General features: G+C 40.8%; 1 protein-coding gene across 1 annotated transcript in view; it reads right to left on the reverse strand.

Moving 5' to 3' along the window:
- The window catches only part of LOC138043060 (leucine-rich repeat serine/threonine-protein kinase 2-like), a 33,559-nt gene that overhangs the window by 7,175 nt on the left and 6,384 nt on the right, over window positions 1-20,000 (reverse strand). Inside the window, 6 exon segments of the mRNA XM_068889170.1 lie at window positions 875-1,320; window positions 1,915-2,128; window positions 3,309-6,692; window positions 7,516-7,694; window positions 10,336-10,517; window positions 14,728-15,008. Of these exon segments, the coding sequence (XP_068745271.1) occupies window positions 875-1,320; window positions 1,915-2,128; window positions 3,309-6,692; window positions 7,516-7,694; window positions 10,336-10,517; window positions 14,728-15,008 (4,686 nt within the window).

Below are 20,000 nucleotides of genomic sequence, written 5' to 3' on the forward strand. Positions count from 1 at the left end.
TTTAAAGTACTTCAAGTAAATGAAATCTACTTGGGGACAGGAACAAGCTATTGTAACAGTAAAGAATCAAAATAGATCTAGGACGACATGGGGGCTTAGATGGTAACCATAGAGTATCAGCAGAATACGACATCCTATTATTATATGGCAAGCAATTTCCAGGCTACATGGAGCACTCTGATTGGTTGGTTTTCGGTCAATACCATGGAAACGGTCCGTTTCTGTATTTTTCTCTCTCCCGGGAAATTCAAGTTGAGGGAAACACAAAAAGTTTTTAAAAAGCGCCTACTCCTCAAGGAAAGTGACGTCGACGATCGACTGTTTACCTCTCAACTTACGAGAAGGTAGTTTTTTTCTTACATTATTAACTCTACATTTTCAAGCTCTGCTTATTTCATGATTCACGATCTTTTGCTATGGAAATTTTAAATATTATGAGCCTTTGAAAACCTTTTCTTTAAGCAAAAAATAAATCTTTTAAAACTCGTGTTATAAATCGTTTAACTCAGCGATGCTCAGCAGTGCTCGCGAATTGATTTTACATTCAAAAATAGGGAAATTCCCTCATATCTTTTATAACTGCGCCGGAAGTTAGTCTGAATGAAACGACCGGAAGTGTCCAATCGCTCAAAGAAACGATGCCATATAACAAATAAATTACTAACCTCACTTGCTCAGGACTGTCGTTTTTGTACGGACCGAGCGCAGCGAGGCCTGTACTGCCAAGACTTCGGGCCAGTATTCCCCAGTACAGCCCTCGCGCACGGTTAGTAAGTGGTTTCTATTCTGTCAAGTGCGCGGCTCATGACTAAGCTCTGATATTGGCAACAAGAAATGAAATGCTACTTGAACACGACGGACCACAAGTACTTACCCCACAAGTCCGGAAACCACTCCTCCAGCAAAGAATCCACATGATCCACCACATGAGAAAGAATTCGTGCTCCATGCTTTGTGTTTGGTGTACAGATCACTACAGAATCAGGATCAGGACTGATCAGGCCATGCGAAACAACGAAAAAGGCTTCGTCTGACCAATGGACGTGTACACCCTCATTCCATTGCTGTACCTGTGGTTCGCGCGGGATCTCAGCCGACGCTTTGTGATCTGCATACAGGTTAACAACGAAGGTCTGTACTCGGGCAATAAGGCGTGGCCAAAAACTTGGAGGGAAATAAGCCATGGTGTAGACCCTCTTAACCAAAGCACTGCAGCCCGCGTTAGGTATCTTCATCGTGGGTTGCTTGGTACTAAGCATGGACGGAAACAAGTATTTGTCCTCTCGTAATGGCAAAGCAATGCAGTAGTGTTGAAGAAGTCTGAGGCAAAAAGAAAAACACTGCAGTTATCTCATGATTAAATTGTAAAAAGAAATTATAACTTAAAATTGCAAACTCGTTGGCCGATATCACCATTCCGAAATTTTCCTTGTCACCCAAACAAAATAGAGAATCAGATTCTCTTAAAAAGAACAACTTGTTCGGATGAATATTCCTTCAATTGAGGTTGGCAGTGAGAGAAGTTAAAAACAGCTAAAGTATTTAAAGTTCTACTATTCCTGTCATAAAAACACCGAACAAGTTCTCCCAATCTCATTCCACTGGAGAAGCAGGGAGGGGAGGGGTGGGCTGGGCAGGGCAGGGCAGGGCAAATCTGAGTTATTCAAAGTATTTTAAGAATAAAAACGAACTATACACAATCCTCAACGCAACGGGAAAACAGTTTCGAGGTAGACTCCCTCTAGACCACTTTAAGAAAGAAACGAAGTACAAGGAAAAATATAACAACCGGAATATCAGCCGCCTGACAGGTTCGACCAGCTAAAGTGTGGCTTTTCTTTCGATGTTTACGCATCTTGCGGGTTCAAGCGAGGTCAGGAGATCGACATTTCAGAACTGTCAAAGTAAGTTCACCTGATCATTTGAGGAATTAACTCTGAGGGGAGTTTGACTTCTCCGTTTGCTTCTCTGAGCAGCCTTTCCAGCTCCTCGCGTTTGAGTATGCCATCTGAGGTTTTAGTGGCCTTTCTTGTCACCAGGCATGCCAATCGATGGAAGAGCCATTTGGGGTCAACAAAAAGTAGATCCTTCAGCTGGCAGGTCGGATCATCGTGATGTACTACTACTCCTAATTGAAACGACAAACGAAAGAGGAAAAAATTCAAAAGGAAGTCTTTTACCTTGCTACACTCAATCGTTTAATCCCTTGTACGGAAATTGTTTCTAGGGGAACGCGGGTTACATCTGGGACGGGTATGGGCAGGGTTGGAGAGAAGTGAGAAAATATTATGCATCTTCCCAGTAAATGGATGTATAAAACTTTCAGATTTCTTGTTTGTTTATAACTACATGGCAAGAACATACAAAAAATCTCTCTTGGGACTCATTTGATGACAAAGGAAAACGTCGCCACATGAACCAATATATGACAAAGATTATGAAAGATACAGTCACTTTTACTCTTGAATTACACTCAAGGCTTGCCATTTATGATTGAAGTGACGTTGGTTATTATTTTCGGTGTCCTCACAGAATGACAACCAGACGTCAACGTTACTTGAATTACACTCGTGAAAAAAGGAGCTTGGATTTTTTTCAGGCTTTTTTCGCGACTGCTTCATTTGCTTCCTTAACTGTGATGACCTTAACTTCCGCGGATCAAATATATGAATAATTTCATCATTATATTCTATCATTCATTCGTTCACGTCTTACAGGAAGTCACAGGTGACCAGCTCCCACTTGGCAGTTGATAGCTAGCTCTGTTGGTAGAGCTGTGCAGCGCAATTGCATGCTCATGAGTTCGAGCCCCGTTCAAGCCTGGATGTTTTTTGTCAGGTTTTTTCGCAACACTTTAAGTTGCTGCTTAACTCGATGATCTTGGACTCGTGAGCTTAATTTTGCTTGTAAGCTTTCAGAATCAAATAGTTTATTAGGCGGAACAGGGCTGGCGCAGTGGTGAGGGCACTCGCCTTCCACTAATGCGGCTCGGGATCGATTCCAGGATTCCATGCCATATGTGGGTTGAGTTTGTTGTTTCGCTACCCTGCTCCGGTTTTCCCCTCTCCTCAAAAACCAACATTTGATTTGATTTGTTTCGATTTCAGTTGAGTTTTAGTCTCCCCATATAGCAGAGCACTCGTGCTCTGCTAAATAACCTCGAGACTTAAAGAAAGTGATTATTATTCCAAGACAACATCTTGAAGCGGACTGTCCTTTGACCATTATCTGCAACTAATCTGCAACTATCTGTCGGATAGATATGAACTCTATAGCATTAAATCTTTTACTTTTAATTCGAACTTTACCTGCTTCAGTCATGAACTTGATGGCCTGCTCCATTTCTGTGTCATCCATTAGTAATTCGCCTTCTTGGATTAGCCTCCGAACATTGGTGATCTTGAGGACTGGCAGTTCAAGTTGTGAAACGTGCTGTAAGATCAGTTTTTGAAGATCAATGAAATTCTGTGGAACTCTTGGACCAATCAAGGAATGCCCTTTACACTTGCACTTTGCAATCAGCTGCATGATCCTTTGCCTCAGTGTCTTGACCCCTGAGGTTTCTGCAGTGCAGTCCAGCACCACGTGAATCTTGACTTGGGGAAAGCCAGGACCAGCGCATCTGCTCAAAGCTCTCTCTTTGATCTCTGTGAGTAGGTCATCAACGCGGTCCTTTGGGATTTTGTCCTTGTGAGTGCCTACAAGCATGACTGACGCATCTGGAGCATATGCATGGATCTTTAGGAGCCATGGTCTGAGATCATCAATCTCGCTGACACCTTTGCTTACATCATAGACGACCAAAAACAACGTCCGTGATGATAAGAGACACTGATAGGCCCCGTACAAGTCATCACGGTCTTTAAAATCCCATGTGGTAATGACATAATTCACACTCTTGCGATGGCATACTTTACACTCAGCTTTGGTGTCCTTGAAATACCAGTCTCTGACCATGATATCGTGATGAGGCCCAGCAGCGTTGTCTTCCCGTAACTGGTTCAGCAACACTGTCTTTCCTCGTCCAGCCTTTCCAACAGCAACCAGCTTCATGCGGTAATAAGGCACAGAGTTCTTGAGTTTGGAATGGAGGAATCCAATGAGCTCCTGAGCCTTACTTTCTAGAATGGCTGAATCCAGGTCAAGCTTGAGTCCAGACAACTGAAGATCCCACAAATTGGATAACCTGCCCATCTCATCTGGTAAGCCCGTTATTGGATTGCGACTCAAGTCGAGAGACATTAACGATGTCAGTTCACCAATTCCACTGGGGACTTGCCTCAAGTTGTTGTCACCTAACATGAGTCTTTCAAGCTGACACCAATTTTCAGCACCCACTAAGGAAAGCTTTCTTATCTTGTTATCTGCAAGGACAAGCTCTTTCAATTGCTGTGTAGCCCAAGAAATGGGCGGTGGAATGTCTTCCAAACCATTGCTTGAAAGGTCCACAACTTTCACGTTGGGAAGAGTGAGAAGAAAGCGAGGGATTGGGAATTGCTTCTTTCCTGATCTCTCCCCAAGTCTATTCTTGTTCAGTCGAACAGTTTTCAAATTTGTCAAAAAGGCGGCCCCTGATTCAGGAAGCGAGGTAAGATTATTGCTTGTCGCCACAAGTGTGTCCAGCGAATAACACTCTGATCAAAACTCAGGTGGGATCTCCTTCAGATTGTTGTCGGACAAATCTAGTGTTCTAAGTTGCCAGAGCTTCAAAGGAGACGCTGGTAGAGTTCTGATATCATTTCCCGACAAGTAAAGACTGGTTAAAGCGGGGAAGAAGTCACCGAACCACTCTGGAATGGCACCGATTTCATTGTGTGATAGGTTCAAGCTCTCAAGCATAACAGCACGTTCATTAGAGCTTGGACACTGACACGAGATGTGGATCTTGTTGTTTGATATATCCAAGAGCTTAACTCTTGTTGACGTTATGAACGAGTAAGGGAAAACACAAAACTCATTGTGGCTTAGATTGACACACTGCAGGTCTGGCATTACCTCGCTTAATTCATCTGGGAAGTCCGACAGGTGGTTACGATTTAGATCCAGTTTCTCAACTTTTGCAAGGTAAGCAAGAAGTTCTTGGCCTGCCTCGGCAATGGGCCTCAGTGACTTCATGTTGTTCCGAGAAAGATCAATTAAACGCACTGTCGCATTTGCTGAAATGGATCTTATGGATTGCCTTCGCCTTTGTCGCAGCCCTAAATCACTACATGACAACGAACGCTTTCTCAGAGACAAATGATTTTCCTTGAAGGTCACATCAGTTGAAACAACTGGAGAAGGGCTACAAAAACTCTTCTGCTGCTCCCAGCTGTACATGAAGCTACGCTCGGGCATTCTGAAGACACCAAGCCGAGCATCTTCATCGATAGTAGCGTTTGCTTGTGAAAAACTGATTTGAGGTCGATTTTGGCCCTCATTACTGCCAGAAACAGATGCAATCAAATCCCAGGGGCGAATTATATCACTGATTGCACGTCTCTTCAAAGATGGTCTTTGGCAAACAGGTGAATCCCGCTCTAATGACCTACGTCGTGCAGTCCGAGGTAAAATAACACAGTTGCACTCTAGGTAAGGAGAAACGACGCGGGGGTCACGTGAACTGTAAGGAAAGGAAGCTCCACTAATACTACGTGCCCTCAGTCGAGATTCATTAGTCAAATCAGGAATGGCATATTCGTCAGAAAACGAGTCTTCAGAATCTGTATCGTGCGCTGATTCTTGACTAACTAAATTGAGCGCAGAGCTTGAAATGTTGCGTTCATAGTTTGGATGAAAATTAGCTTCACTGGAGCTAGAAACATCACTCAGGCTTTCTTCGAATGTTGTTGACAAGTGATTACTCAAAGCGACTCTCCGTTGCATTGTCTTCTGTGCATCATCAAGATGTTCAATCCAGTCAGCATCAAGAACTGGAAGGGAATACCTATGTCCTGTAAGGGACGGTGATATCCACTCTGGTTGTAAGTCACCCAGGTTGAGATTACTAAAGGCAATAATGCCGGCCTCCTTGTCGTGGCTCAGGTACTGAAGAAGTAATCCTACAATATTCCCATGACCCATCTCAAGAGAAAGTTTCAGAGCACTTTGAATGTCAGTAATTCCTTGAGTCAAAAGAAATCGCACCATGTCTTCCTTTTCGTTCTTGCAAGCCCAACAGAGTGGGCTATTCACCCCGTCCCCCGCATTCACATCAGCTCCTTTCTTTATCAAGCAATCAGCTAACTTTAGAAGTCCACCAGCACACGCTGAAAGTAGCATTGATTCCTTCAACTCTCTCACAAAGGCTAGATACCGAATGCATTCACTGGCCAAATACACCAGCTCTGCTTCCTCAGCAAACTGCTCCAAAATGTAAAAGAGCCTTTCATGTGCACAGTTGTTCACTAACATCTCGCTCTTTCCAGCATCTATCTGAGCAATAACAAACATGGCTACACATCCTTCTGCCTGTACACCTTTGTCCTCTTGAAACTCGCACATTGCATCAATGAGAGCCTTCAGAGCTGATTGGCAATAATCATCAGACAGTAATGGTGCCAATACCTGGATTAAGATGCATCCTTTCTGTTGGATGTCTCGTTCTGACCTGTGCTTTTCCATTGCGTTAAAAATAGTCTCTACACCGTCATGTTCAGAACTAATGGACTTAACCAGAAGCTCTCGAATTTCCTCTGCAGCTGTAAGCACACCTGAAAGTTAAGACAGGGGAGATAAAACAGAACTCGATGAACAGGAAAATTGGGAAAAGTATGTTATTACAAAAAACAAAAACAAAAATTACCATTGGACAACCGGAAACCAGTCCAGCTCAGTGGAATGTTACCTCACGACCTTTGTGCGTTAGAGTAACTTACAATGTTTAACCCACCCATTAACTTTCGCATGATTTTATTAGCAACTTTACGTCAAGTGGTGTAAAATCACACAATGGTTATCACACAATGGTTATCACCCAAAACTCCTACTTTGTCGATATTTGTCCTCTGATTTTTTCCGTCAAAAAAGAAACAAAGCCAGCGGAAATAAGTCAGCACAAGAGTTTCATCTTTTCATATTTATTCTTTTTACGTGCAAAAAATTGAACTGATGATAGTGACAATAAAACGATGGTCGCAAATGCTGTTTGGGTAAGTAACAAAATATGTTGTCAAAGTCTCTGAAGATGAAGAAAGTTACAAGTCGACTTTCAGGTTTAGCTAGAGAATTAATACATTGTGTTTACTAATTTTAAAATACATCAACCGTTCGTGTCCAACTTTAGCATCAGATCAACACTGGCTTTTTACCTCTTGGCTGAGAGATTGTCCTTCGCTTCTCGGCCAAATGGTCATTTTTTGGGCAATCTCTCGTCAGTGGACATTATCAGTCCACATACTAGACCCTTGAATGGGTTTATTTACAAAATACTGAACTCAGTCATATTAAAGCATTACCCATGGTGTCAGCAAACGTTCGACCAACATATGATGTTTTCAGTGACACACTACCAATATGCTGGTCACAGCCACTCACCCAGGGCCTCCAGCGAGATCTCTGTCAAAAACAGATCATCAGGATATCTTTTCATCCCCTTGAGAATCATGTCATGAAACCCCTCAATGGCACTCTGACGCCAAACAAGCTCTACATCTGTTGCCAAACAAGCAATCAATGCAATGGCTTCCTCTTGTACATTGACATCATCTAGATACCTTCAGAAAGGGAAAACGTTGTCAGGAAAGGTGTTGACAATCCTGTCAGTCACATAACATCAAGTGTTACCCTCTATAATTAAAGTCACTACCTACCTACCTACCTACCTACTCATCTTTTAGCCTGGACAGGAGACACACCACAAGGTGACAAAAACATTAAAGTGATAGAAGGATTGCTTTAGTTGACATTACAATAAATACTTTCACTGCTTTCAGATAATTTATGAAAATAGGCTCCCCAACAGTGATTAGTTCAGCCTATTTTTGCAACTGGAATATCACAAATTACTTCAACAAGGCTGCCTGTAGTGTGGGCCACTCATTCACAGCCTTCATTACAACTAGACGCTCCATGAGCGTGCACTGGGTTGCCTGTGGTACGTGTTATTCAAACTGCAGCGTTCCAGGCAATTTTTTCAAGTCGGGGGGTCATTAAGCCCATTTAAGGGGTCACCCAGAAGTCTTTCTCTGAGGTTAAAAACCTGGCTACCAGCCTATCAATCATTTGTCAGAAAAAAAAAATTCCTGTCATCTTTCGAGAAAAGAAAAAAAACCCGCATTGCGTAAGCCTGGTAGTGCAGTAACAAAGCGCTTAATTCCATATTGTCAACTGAGCTGCGTTTTGTCTTCCAGGAGCTTCAAGTTGTCTTTGCGTAATATGTAGCTCTAACAGTACACTATATTGTTTTGGTATTGTTTATCATTGTCGTGTCATGGTAAAAGTCTTAGGTAAATGGTCCCCTGAGAAGACACGTGGTTACGAGCAAACCCCAGAAAAGATTGAATAAAATAAAAGGGAATCGAGAAACATTGCCTTCTAGGCTGACATGTTGAACATTTTCAAGTTCCCTCACAACTTCCTTTTACCAAAAGGTTATTAAGCGTGCATTCTGAGCATCTGACAGCTTTGTAATACAAAAGTTCACTGAAGTTAAGTCCTCTCCAGCAAGGTTAGTATCTGGATGGGTAACCTAAAAAATATACCAATTCGTAACAGAAGCATAGGACCAAAAATTATATTTTAATGCTCAAAAATGTGAACTTAGCAAGGTACAGATTTTGTTAGCTTGCTTTATGCAAAACAAATATTGATGCAAAAGTAAATAATTATTGATAAACAGTTTTTAGGAATAGCAGAAGGAAGTTTTTTTACGACATGAAAAAAACAACAACAAAAAACATTTTGGGAGATTTTGCAATGTTCAATTTCGTTATTGTACTTTTGGCTGCACAAGTAAATAGCAAAATCAAAAGTGACATTGAATTCAGCGGGCGCGGTGATCAAGTTACCGCGGTGTGTTTACTTGCAAAACAGTGAAGCATGACCGTAAAATTGAAGCACAAAAAAGACAACAAGCTGTCATTCAAATAATTCTTCACTGTCACATTTCCATTTTTTTTACCTTTGCAGAGTTGATTACAAAATAAATGTAAATTGCCAGGCAACTTAGATGCGACTTCAGTAAACACTGTAATGCATTCAAGGCGTTCGATTCCTGCAATGTTTGTTAAATCCATAAATAAGATGCCATTTGATTTTAGTGTGGTATACAAAACCAAGTTAGTAAAATATTAGAAACAAAGATCTCTTGATATCCAACGGTGAAAAATGAAATTGTTGTCGAAGACCATTACTCGTCGCTTTAAAAATTCCAGATATTTATTTTTCACCGCCTGCCTTGTTCATCTAATTGACGTTCCATTCTTGAGCTCCATGAGGGTATATTTTGTTTAAAGATCCACTAAAACGGCATTCGCGTTACAATGACGTTCAACGTCATTTCAGGTTAATTAAATGTTCTCCTGTGTGCACCAGAGAAATCTAAGCATTACCCCAACCCCCTTAAACCTAACAAAATACGCACAAAGACACTACTTCGCAGGGGAGTGACAGGAAAGACTCTTACTGACACGGAAAAAAATTAAAAAACAGAAAAATATTACCGATTTTCCGACTGAGAATTGCCCTACTGGAAACCCAGTAACAAGAGTAACAAAATAATACAAACATTTATAACAGGTCACCGTATTTAAATAACTGCATAACAATGTAAATAATTGACATGAATTTAGGTACTTTTACCACAGTAAATGACCCTTTTATCACGGGAAACTTCATTTAGTACAAGTGACCGACATTTCCCATTTCCTGTGGTAAATTTCCACGGATACATAAAAAAGATCAGACGACATGACATTTAATGTGGTAAGTTGGAACCTGGGTGTTTTGATGCCTGAAGTACAAGAGCCAATCACCATGCTGACGAAGTTGTGATTTAATTTCCCGCCAATGAATTGCGTGAGATTTCTCTTTATCTCAGTAATCCATGTAACGTGTGACCACTGGTTACCACGGTATACTAAAACCCAAGTGTGAGGCACCGTGGGATAATTTACCATGGGAAATGGCATTTATCATGGTGTGTGTGTGTTTTTGCAACTGCAGCCAAGAAGTTGAACCAGGGGCTACCACGGTCAAATTCAACTAGTGGTCAGAATGGGTCTTGAACCTGGGATGTCCAGATCTCTAGTCAAATGCCCTAACCACCAGGCTGCACTGCCTATGCAATTCCACTTAACAATTTAATTTATTTAATTGTACCTGTTGTTTGAACAAACAACAATAATGTTATGATACCTTTGGGTGCAACTGAAGACCAGTTCCAACACACCACATTTAATCAGGAGCTCTTTATCACTACATCCAGACAAAGACAATCCACGCAAGGCTCTGCATCCCCATCGCTGAACTCCTGGATGCTTGTCATACTGCTCCATTACGTGGATAATGTTTATGTATAATCCTTTGAACATCAGCGACTGAAATGTAACAAAAAAGATTTAGGTGCCCTTCAGGGTAGTTGGGTGCATTAATGAAAGAGAAACCAAGACAGCTAAAGACATGGGATTTCTTTATATCGACTCTCTGTCGAACAGCATGCATAGCACGCTACTGCTCAGGTTTTGTGGACCATGAAACCTCCATGGATCATCGTATGCCTCTACTTGTACTGAATCCATTGCAATCAGAGGCATATTGTTCAAATTTAATGCTGGATTATTATTACATTAATAGTGTTATTATGCCTTTTGCCTTGAATGTGTATATTTTATTGATAATCAGTAGTTTTGGTGATTTAATTGTTATTGATAGATCAGCCACAAATTCACCATGTCAACGGTGAAAACCACCAGTGGATAACTGAGCAGTTGGACCGTGATGAAGTGATGATGGTAACTTGCAGATTATCCAAATGAAGTCCTCAGTGACCTGAGCCAGGGAAGTCAGTTTGGGATCACTGGAGTTTGAGTTTTATTTGCTCAAGTCATTGCACCGGTAACCCAGCCTTGAAACTCTGGTTTCATAACATTAGTAAATATAGACCGTATTCATAAATGGCGGCTAAGTAATTATTCTTTTGTCTTTATGCTAATCATCCTAAATAGCCTCGTAAACACGAGCAAAATTCCAAATAATTTTTGTTCCAAAGTGAGGCTAGTTAGGATGATTAACACAAAGACAAAAGAATAATCTCTTGACCGCCATTTATGAATACGGTCTACAGAGAACATATGGGGGTGTATCGAAAACGAAGACCCAACGCCCTCGAAAACATGAAATTAGTAACCCTGTCCTTTTCCTGGTCCACAATTGTACGTTTGTTTTGGTGCACACAGACATGCAAAATAAGAGTTTTCCCGGATCTAGCTTATCCCCGTTTCTGAAGCATGAAGCGAAGGGTAGTATTTCTGCTCATCCTTGGACGAAAAGCATCAATTTGGCTAACCCTAGGCCTAAAAAGTTGGTTTTTAGGCCTAGAGTGTCACAGGGCTAATATATACATCCAACATATGGGGTGAAGACGCGAAGTTTAGGTCTGGAAATTTGCCACAAAATGGAAATAAAAATCGATAAAACTTACCATCTGGCGATTTGTTGCTGTCCTTAATATGTACACAAAGTTGCTGGAAAAAATATATAATATGTCTCCCTAGAGGGAGGGGACCCAAGAGCAAAACATTTGTCTACAAGCACTATATTTAGCATTTTCCCCTGATTTTCATTTTTTTGTTAGGTAAAATTGCAGTTTACATCATTTGCAGTGACTAACACTTCAGAAGAGACATCCTGTTGCTTTAATTCCTCATATTTCAAAATCCTCACTCCCCTCCATGAGGACTTATCATACTCCTCACCAGGCGCCCCGAGCTCAGTGCCATTTTTGAATTGGCCCAGTTGTGATCCTAACGGCTTTGGGCTGCTATTTTAGTTGGTTAATGTAAAAGTTCTAAGGAGCAAGCTTCACGTTACTAGCTGGAGATGCCAAAGGATCCAGGGTTTAGAGAAATTCACGTTCCACAAGCCTGGCATGTTTATTTAGCAACTGGATTTCATTTTCTCCCAAAAAATCGTTCTGGTTGAGGGTCAATGGCAGCCTAGACACTGCCGTCAGCCTCCTACCTTGTCACTACACCACGAAGGAGAGGTGAAGGCCGCTATTTTTTCCAGAAACTTCGTGCACATATTAAGGACAGCAACAACTTGCCACATGGTAAGTTTCATCAATTTTTATTTTCATTTTTTTCGCGTCTTCACCCGGTATGTTCTCTACATAAATTTACTCACGTTAACGTGAAACCCATACATGACACAAACAGTGAGCCTGGGTTACCTGTAGTCATTGTTTGTACTGAGTTAGCTACATTTGTTCTCCTCTCTGTTTGAATTTGTTTCTCTTTAATATTTTCAGAAGTTGTTCGGGAAATCTTGAACTTATATCAGACTACCTATGGCTGAAATTATTTTGTGTCTTATAAAGCTTATGTCAGGGTCACACATTTCTGGTATTGACCAAAATGAACAAGTTGTTTGTGTACGTGACTCAATTGCAACGGTTGCAGGAGAGTCTTTATTAACAACTGATTTGCAACAAATTGTATAGTATCAAACAAAATAATAGTATTTCCTTTTTATATTGATAAGAAAAAAAAAACCAAATGTCCAGCCCTTTTTACTAGAATGATATACTTTGTCAATGTAAGTTTGATATTTAAATCGCTGTCTCAACGTGGGCCATGTTGGGTGAGGAAATGATTCATGTTAAAGCCACACTTTACTTTATTAATTGGAACTTTATGTACATTTTTATTTTTCAAGCCAATTTCTCTTCCGTTCGCTTGCCGGTGAGGTCACAAATTGTCACTTATTTTCTCCCGAGTGGCCACATCAAGCAGAATAAAAACATAAAAAGGGGGTCTTTAACTACAGATGATACTGACTTTTTTGTACTTTCTGGCCTCTTTAGTGACTTGCGCAGACAATGTCATACTTTAAAGTAAATGACAAAATAAATGTACTCATGACATTTAAGGAAACTAATGGGGATGTCACAATGAAAAAGCCACAGGTGTCACAGATGTTACCAAGTTTCTTCGTTTAAAAAAGGGAAAATGTTTTCCTCATGAAAAAAAATGTGTTGACGAAGCAAACCTATTCCCTCACTTCATGACAACATTTAAAAAACCAACACTTTCCCTGTTTTTGACCCTCATGTGCCTCACTCTTATCAATGTGTGGTTCCAGAAAATATCCATACCCCCACCACGGAAGATCATTGGAAATTCCGAGGGAGAGGGGGGGTTAAAGGGCAGAAATTTCCAAGGGGTAGGGGGTTTCGTGGGAAACTACTTTTCCAAAGGGTCACGAACCACATACAAAACATTGAAAGCAACATACGATCGATCTGAAGCACAAAAACACACTATCGGACGATGTTTTGAAACAAAAGTCAGTTTTGAGATAAAGTTAATCCTTTTAGCTTCAATATTTCCGTTTTTCTTTGAGTTAGCCAGCACTACAATCTCCCGAAGCTAAGAACAATGTGTCTTTCATTTGGGACGGATTCAAAACACTTAAAATGGCAGCCTCAACTGGAGTCTCGTCCCCAGACTTCCAGCTTTGTCCCTTTTTCGTCCAACCAACACTTCCGTTCACTTGATTATCGCTTTTCACTACCTTCACATGCAGTAAACACATTTTTGATAGGATTCATGTTTTAATGCGATAAGACGCAAGTTCCCACCATCTCAACGCTTGCATGCAACGACATTTTCTTTTTTGTGGTTGGCATTTAGACCATGGACAGGAACCAGGAGTCAAGTTTTCTCTTCTTTGGGTTAACGAAATTGTGGCCTCGGGAGATGATTGTTGAGGTTCAGTTTGTTATGTCAAACTGGAAATTCTAAAACAGGAGTTTCACTACTCATTGGAGGAAGTAAATTGCGCCAAAAACAATAACAGTCGCCCTCTGGATTCCATCCATGGCTCAAAGGCAAGCAACAGTGAGGCTGTGTGTCATTTACCGGCGAGAATGACTGCTGGAGAGTCAGTAAATTTGAAGACTGCACTTAAATCGCCATATCTAAGTTTACAAATATGATGGATTATTTTGGCGTCAATAATATTCTTCGTAAAACAATCGCCTTTGCGACGACGTTCACGAAACCTACCGCATCAACATGTGTGGTCCCTAAATAAGAATCAACCTGAAGAAACTGACAAAATGTGTAGACAAAGGAACCTTGTAAGTTTCTGTTTTGTTTACTATCGTTTGCGAAGTTGTTTAAGCGAGTGAAATGTTTTCATCGAAGTTTGCACAAAAACGTGAAACAGTCGACGTGCAACCCAAATGTTTAAGCTTTGCAAAGTTGATGGCAAAGAAGCTAAAAGTTTAGCTGGATAATGAGCTTAACAAAGCGTTATATTTTCTAAAAGTTAACCTTAATGTTTACACTGTTGTAATAAAATTCTACTGCAATTTCGTAACTAATTCACTTTCTTTTTTATAATTGAAAAAATTCTGGAAATTCCTAAGGGGAGGAGTCATCAAAGACCCCCGAGGAACGGAAAATCCTGGGGGGAAAGGGGGTGCAAATCAAAAAGTCTTCCGTGGTGGGGGTATGGATATTTTCTGGAACCACACAATGCGAAAAATGACTGGCAACAAATAATGATGGCAATGTTTCATACCTCTCTTAGAGAGCTGGAGTTAATGGTCATGGATGCCAATAATTGACAAGCTTCCTGACATAGTTCTAGATCATCGACATGAAGCATTAATGCAGCCATAGCACAACGGTGTAATGGTAATCTGTTATCACCAGGCTCATCACCAACTACCTCAAGAACTTGGGGGCAAACATCAATCAGTTCACGCAGAGCATAGCAAGCCGCACTTAAGACTTCAGGTTTGTCATAGTGAGTTGTCATGGCTGCAAAGACTTCCTTTGTCCAGTTATACTTTTGTATTCCTTTTAAACAAAGAATAATTATTGTTAAATCAATTAACAGTTACTGATGGGAAAAATTGTTGATACTATATAATTAAAAAAGTTAATTAACAGAATCACTTGATGCTTATGACATTGAAGAAGTTGTTTACAATATTTAGATTACTATTGTATATCTACAAACTTCCACTAACCCTAACCATTAAACTGTGCTTGAACTACAGTTAAAAAATGTACTATATAACAAGCTCAACAATGCACACATTCTGATTGGTTCTCACCTATGATCTATTAGCCAAGAGCACAGATGCAATTTTTACTTGTGCATATATCCACAAGTTCTGGTGAGAATCTTTATGCAAATTTCACTTCTTGCGTAACAGGAAGTTTGATCTAATTAGCCAATGGATAATCACAACACAGCTTAGAAAGCTGTGACTTCCTGTTTGCCAGGTTGTGCGCCGCCATTGCTGTTTGTGGCTTTTATACTTTAGTGTTTGAGCACCTTCTAGCTGCATTTAGAAGCAAGAGACTGAAGAAGTAAGGAAATGGTGTTCTTCGAAGGTGAAGCAAAAGATTCTGAACAAGTGCGCATTGGTGCAACTTAAAATTGTGCACCGCCTTTCACTCACCAACGCATAGACTTTAATACATGTCGAAATGGAATCTACAGACACATGGTGAGAAGACAGTCTCTGTCCATCCCCTAAGCTCATGAGGGATTAATAAATTCTATTTGGAAGGTGACTTCCATTTGGAGAGTGACAATGAGGCTGTCAAACTATACCAATATTTATCAAAGCTATCACGAAGTTTCGCAAGCTATGAGTCATCAAAGCCATATAAATCCAACTTGAACAACATCAGTGACATGAAAAACAGTAAGGCAACCAAGCAACCCATGCATCCAGACACTCGTACTTGTGTGGCGGACCATAATGACAAATTGTCGAAAGACTCGGTCTTTGATTACATAAGGAAAACTGATGAGGAATCTGTACCAATCTCCTGCGATAGAGCAAGGGCTGAGTCTGTTCACAAATGCAAACATGCTCTCCGGGACAGAGAACCTTCCAGATTTCCTTACAAGAAAGCATCAAGCTTGTTTCATAAAGACAAGGTAGTAATTAGAAAGTGTATGGTGCATTATTTAAAGAAGAATGTACCCAGCTGGTCTGAGTTGAGAAAGTGTTTATCTCTTGCTTTTGGAAAATAAATATTATATTGCAGTAAGAATGTCTAGACCTAGACCACAACTCAGACGTAACAAATCTTAGAGAGTAGGGGATTCTAATTGTCATTTTTATCTTATTACCCACATGACTACTAAACACAAAACCCACAAGGGGTAATAGCACCCTTGATTTAGTGATTTCAAATCTAGCATCTAATATTACTGTCAATAAGCCTAGGGACAGCATGCACTTAGAGTCGTCCGACAATAACTCAGTGTATTGGGAACCTAATCCGTATTATAGAGTTGGTAGAAAAGCCCTTAAGAAAAAAATTCAAATGCATTGTTTTCCTCGGTCGGCACTTAACCCTTTCAGCCCCGATAGTGCCAAATGGCACTTATAGATTTTACTCTGTCTAACGCCAGACGATTTTACTCGTCAATGGGGAACCCCTCGGGGCTTAAAGGGTTAATGCATTCGAGAGGTGGGTTAGTGCACATAGCTGGTTTGAGCATGCACACACATGCGACTCTTCATCAGTCGATCATGTAACTCTCCAACGCTATCAACATCTACTTCCCAACAAATAGTGTCAGGCTGCACCCTACCGACAAACCCTGGATGTCTGCTGAGATTAAATCTCTCATACTTTTACGACAACGTGCTTACTGTTTTGGGCCTACCGAGAAATGGCGACACCTTAGAAACAAAGTTCAGGAAGTCATCTGCAAACGCAAAAAGGAGTTTTTTCGCGCAAGGTGCAAAACCTAAGGGGTACTGACCCGAGGAACTGAACTGGTGAGCCTTGGTGAACAAGCTTGTTGGGAAGCCCACTACTGTTGCTGAATTATGCTATCCAGACGTTAACAGCAACATTATACCTGGTAAGACCCTCGCCACTCGTCTAAACAACTTTTTCATATCAGTAACTTGGAACCTTCAACCTCTTGACACCTCAAAGCTCCCAGCCTTTTTACCATTGCTTAACAACCACCCACCATATCTACTACAGCTGATCATAAAAAGCTGCTCGGTCTAGCTAGCACTGGGTCCCGATAGAGTCCCAGCCCGTCTCCTAAAAGAGTTTGCACCTGAGCTGGCTGAGCCGGTTGCTAGCAATTTTAACCGCTCACTGTCATCGGGGATATTGCCGATATAATGGAAGGACGCTAACATCGCTTCTGTTCCCAAGGCTACGCCCATAACTGGGGACGGGGATTTAAGACCTATCGCCCTGACACCGGTGCTTTCTGAAGTGCTAGAGGATTTCGTTGTTGAGTGGCTGTAAGAAGATGTGAGACATCTCATCAAACCCTAGCAATTTGGCAGTCTCAAGGGAACCTCTACCACCTATTGTCTTTTGGACATGGCACACAACTGGCTCTCTTCCATTGACCACCCTGGTAAGTTCCTGAGATTGTGCTTCCTAGATTTCAGCAAGGCGTTCGATCACATTGACCATACCATCTTGGTCTCTAAGCTCCTTCATCTTGGAGTATGTGGTTCTCTGATAAGATGGATTTACAGCTTTCTTAGTGGTTGGTGCCAAGCCGTAAAGCTCGTAAACGCTATATCGGAGTGAAGGCCCGTCCATGCTGGGGTACCTCAGGGTACAAAGCTAGGTCCAATACTATTCCTGATAATGATTAACGACCTAACCACTCGTTCCCCTCTGCTCTCAAATCACTGGAAGTACGTTGATGACATCACAATTTCGGAGGTTATCTGCTCGGGCGAGGCTTCCCTGATACAAAATGACCTAGAATGCATTTCTCAATGGCTGAGTGGAACAACATGAATTTAAATTCCAAGAAATGCAAAGATATGGTCATTTGCATCTTAAGATCCCAGCAGGGCCTTCAACCAATCCTGATCAACAACGTACCTATAGAAAGGGTGTCCTGTCAAAAAGTACTTGGTTTAACATTGTGTGACACTCTCAAATGGAAGGAGAACACCAATGAAATTATTAGCAAGGCGTCAAAGTGCCTTCACATCGTAAGGGTTTTGAAGCGCACTGGGGTCCCCTATGTGGACCTCATTTGCATTTATAATGCCTGGATGCATTTATAATGCCTTGGTTCACACCGTCCTCAAGTATTCCTGCGTCGTCTGGGCGACAAGTCTCGCGTGTTACCTAGTAGACCAGATTGAAAGGATACAGAAGAGGGCTATGCGTATCCTATTCTTTGCTTCTGTTGCCCACCAGTTACCGGTATATGATGATCCTTCCTATCACATGAACGCGCATGCTTCTGGAGTTGAACACATCAGAAACGACTGTCAAAGATTTATTGGACACATTACAGAGCAATTGTGGGTGTGTTGTCACAGCAACATACAGGGTGTGATGCACTTATTGTGCAAGCAGTTTCTGATGCATTAGATGTTACAATACGTATAAATGAATCCATTAAGGGGTGGGCACCAGTAACTGTTATCAGTCCCATAAGCAGACAACAGGGAACTACTGTTATTAACATTGAACATCTAGATGAAAGACGTTATGTTTCATCAGTTCAGTTAGATTATTATAATGACAGTATTTCAGGTTATGAAATCAGCAGTGTCACCAATGTCAACAATTATTCAGAGGTGATAATAGATTAATTAACTATGGCCAAATGTGATTTGAGTGTCAGTAATAATTTCTACAAAGCAGTGTCAAAAGAGCCTATATGAGAGAATCTATCAAGCGAAAGAGACAAAATAAAGAGTTCAGGGAAAAGAAAAGCAATGCGAACTGCCAAAAAAGATCTCTAAATATTGAAGCAGCAAGGGAATATGAAAAGCAAACATTTCATAAGGGTTAAGCTTCCAATCCAGAAGATATCAGAGAAATGAACAGAAAAGCACAGAACAATTTCAGGAAAGCTATGCAGAGCTCAAGCCTAAACCAAACTGAAATTTGTCAAAGTCAAGACTCTATTAGCCATTCCCTGTCAAAAGGGATTCAGTCTTTTCATTACGATAACACATGGCCCTGAATATATATATATGCACTTGCTGTGATCAGTTATGGTTCAGGTCACCTGTTTCTAAGGTTAGTGTAACAGTATCAAATATAGTGGTAAATATTCGCAAATTTCGTTGGAGGAATGTATAACTGGCACAAAAAGTGTTGATAATAGTGAATGGATCTGCTCTACTTGCCTAAACTGATGACATTAACAATATGACCTGGAAACAAAAATCAGACCTTATTCAAAAAGACCCTGCTACCTGTGCTAGGAACTTTGAACATATGGTACAGCTCTTTATAAAGGATGTGTTAAAGACTAATCTTATGCCTGTTGGAGAAACAGTAGACGTATTTTACAGGGTTGAATTCCAGCAAAGGGGATCACCTCACATACATGTATTATTTTGGGTATCTACATGTAGTTGCAAATGAGAGCACCCCGTGCTGTTACACAATTATCCAGCTGTTATATCACACTGACTAATGCATAATGAAGGCTTCAGCCTGCCAATTTTAAACAATCCCGGTAACTTTCATATCCAGAGTAACAACAGTGGCAAGTGCTTTGATCTGTTCTTAAGCTCACATTTTTACGCCATCTGCGATCTATTACTGAACAGATGCATAACAACATGAAATCTATTTGTAAATAGAACATGGCCACTTCTATTGTGAACAAGCCTGCAAATAAGCACTGGCCATCTGACATTTGTCTGGTAAATTTGAGGTTTTGAATGGCAAATTTTTAAAAGTTTTAAAAGATTTCAAAAAGAAAAACGAGACGTAGGGCAATAATATTTGTGAAGTGGTCTGTCACAGGCATCCCTCTCAATAAGTGTGGGAATTCTTTTTTGTCCAACCAGGGTAGCTGCATGT

Source organism: Montipora capricornis, chromosome 3, assembly GCF_036669925.1.
Source record: "Montipora capricornis isolate CH-2021 chromosome 3, ASM3666992v2, whole genome shotgun sequence".
NCBI classification, from domain to species: domain Eukaryota; kingdom Metazoa; phylum Cnidaria; class Anthozoa; order Scleractinia; family Acroporidae; genus Montipora; species Montipora capricornis.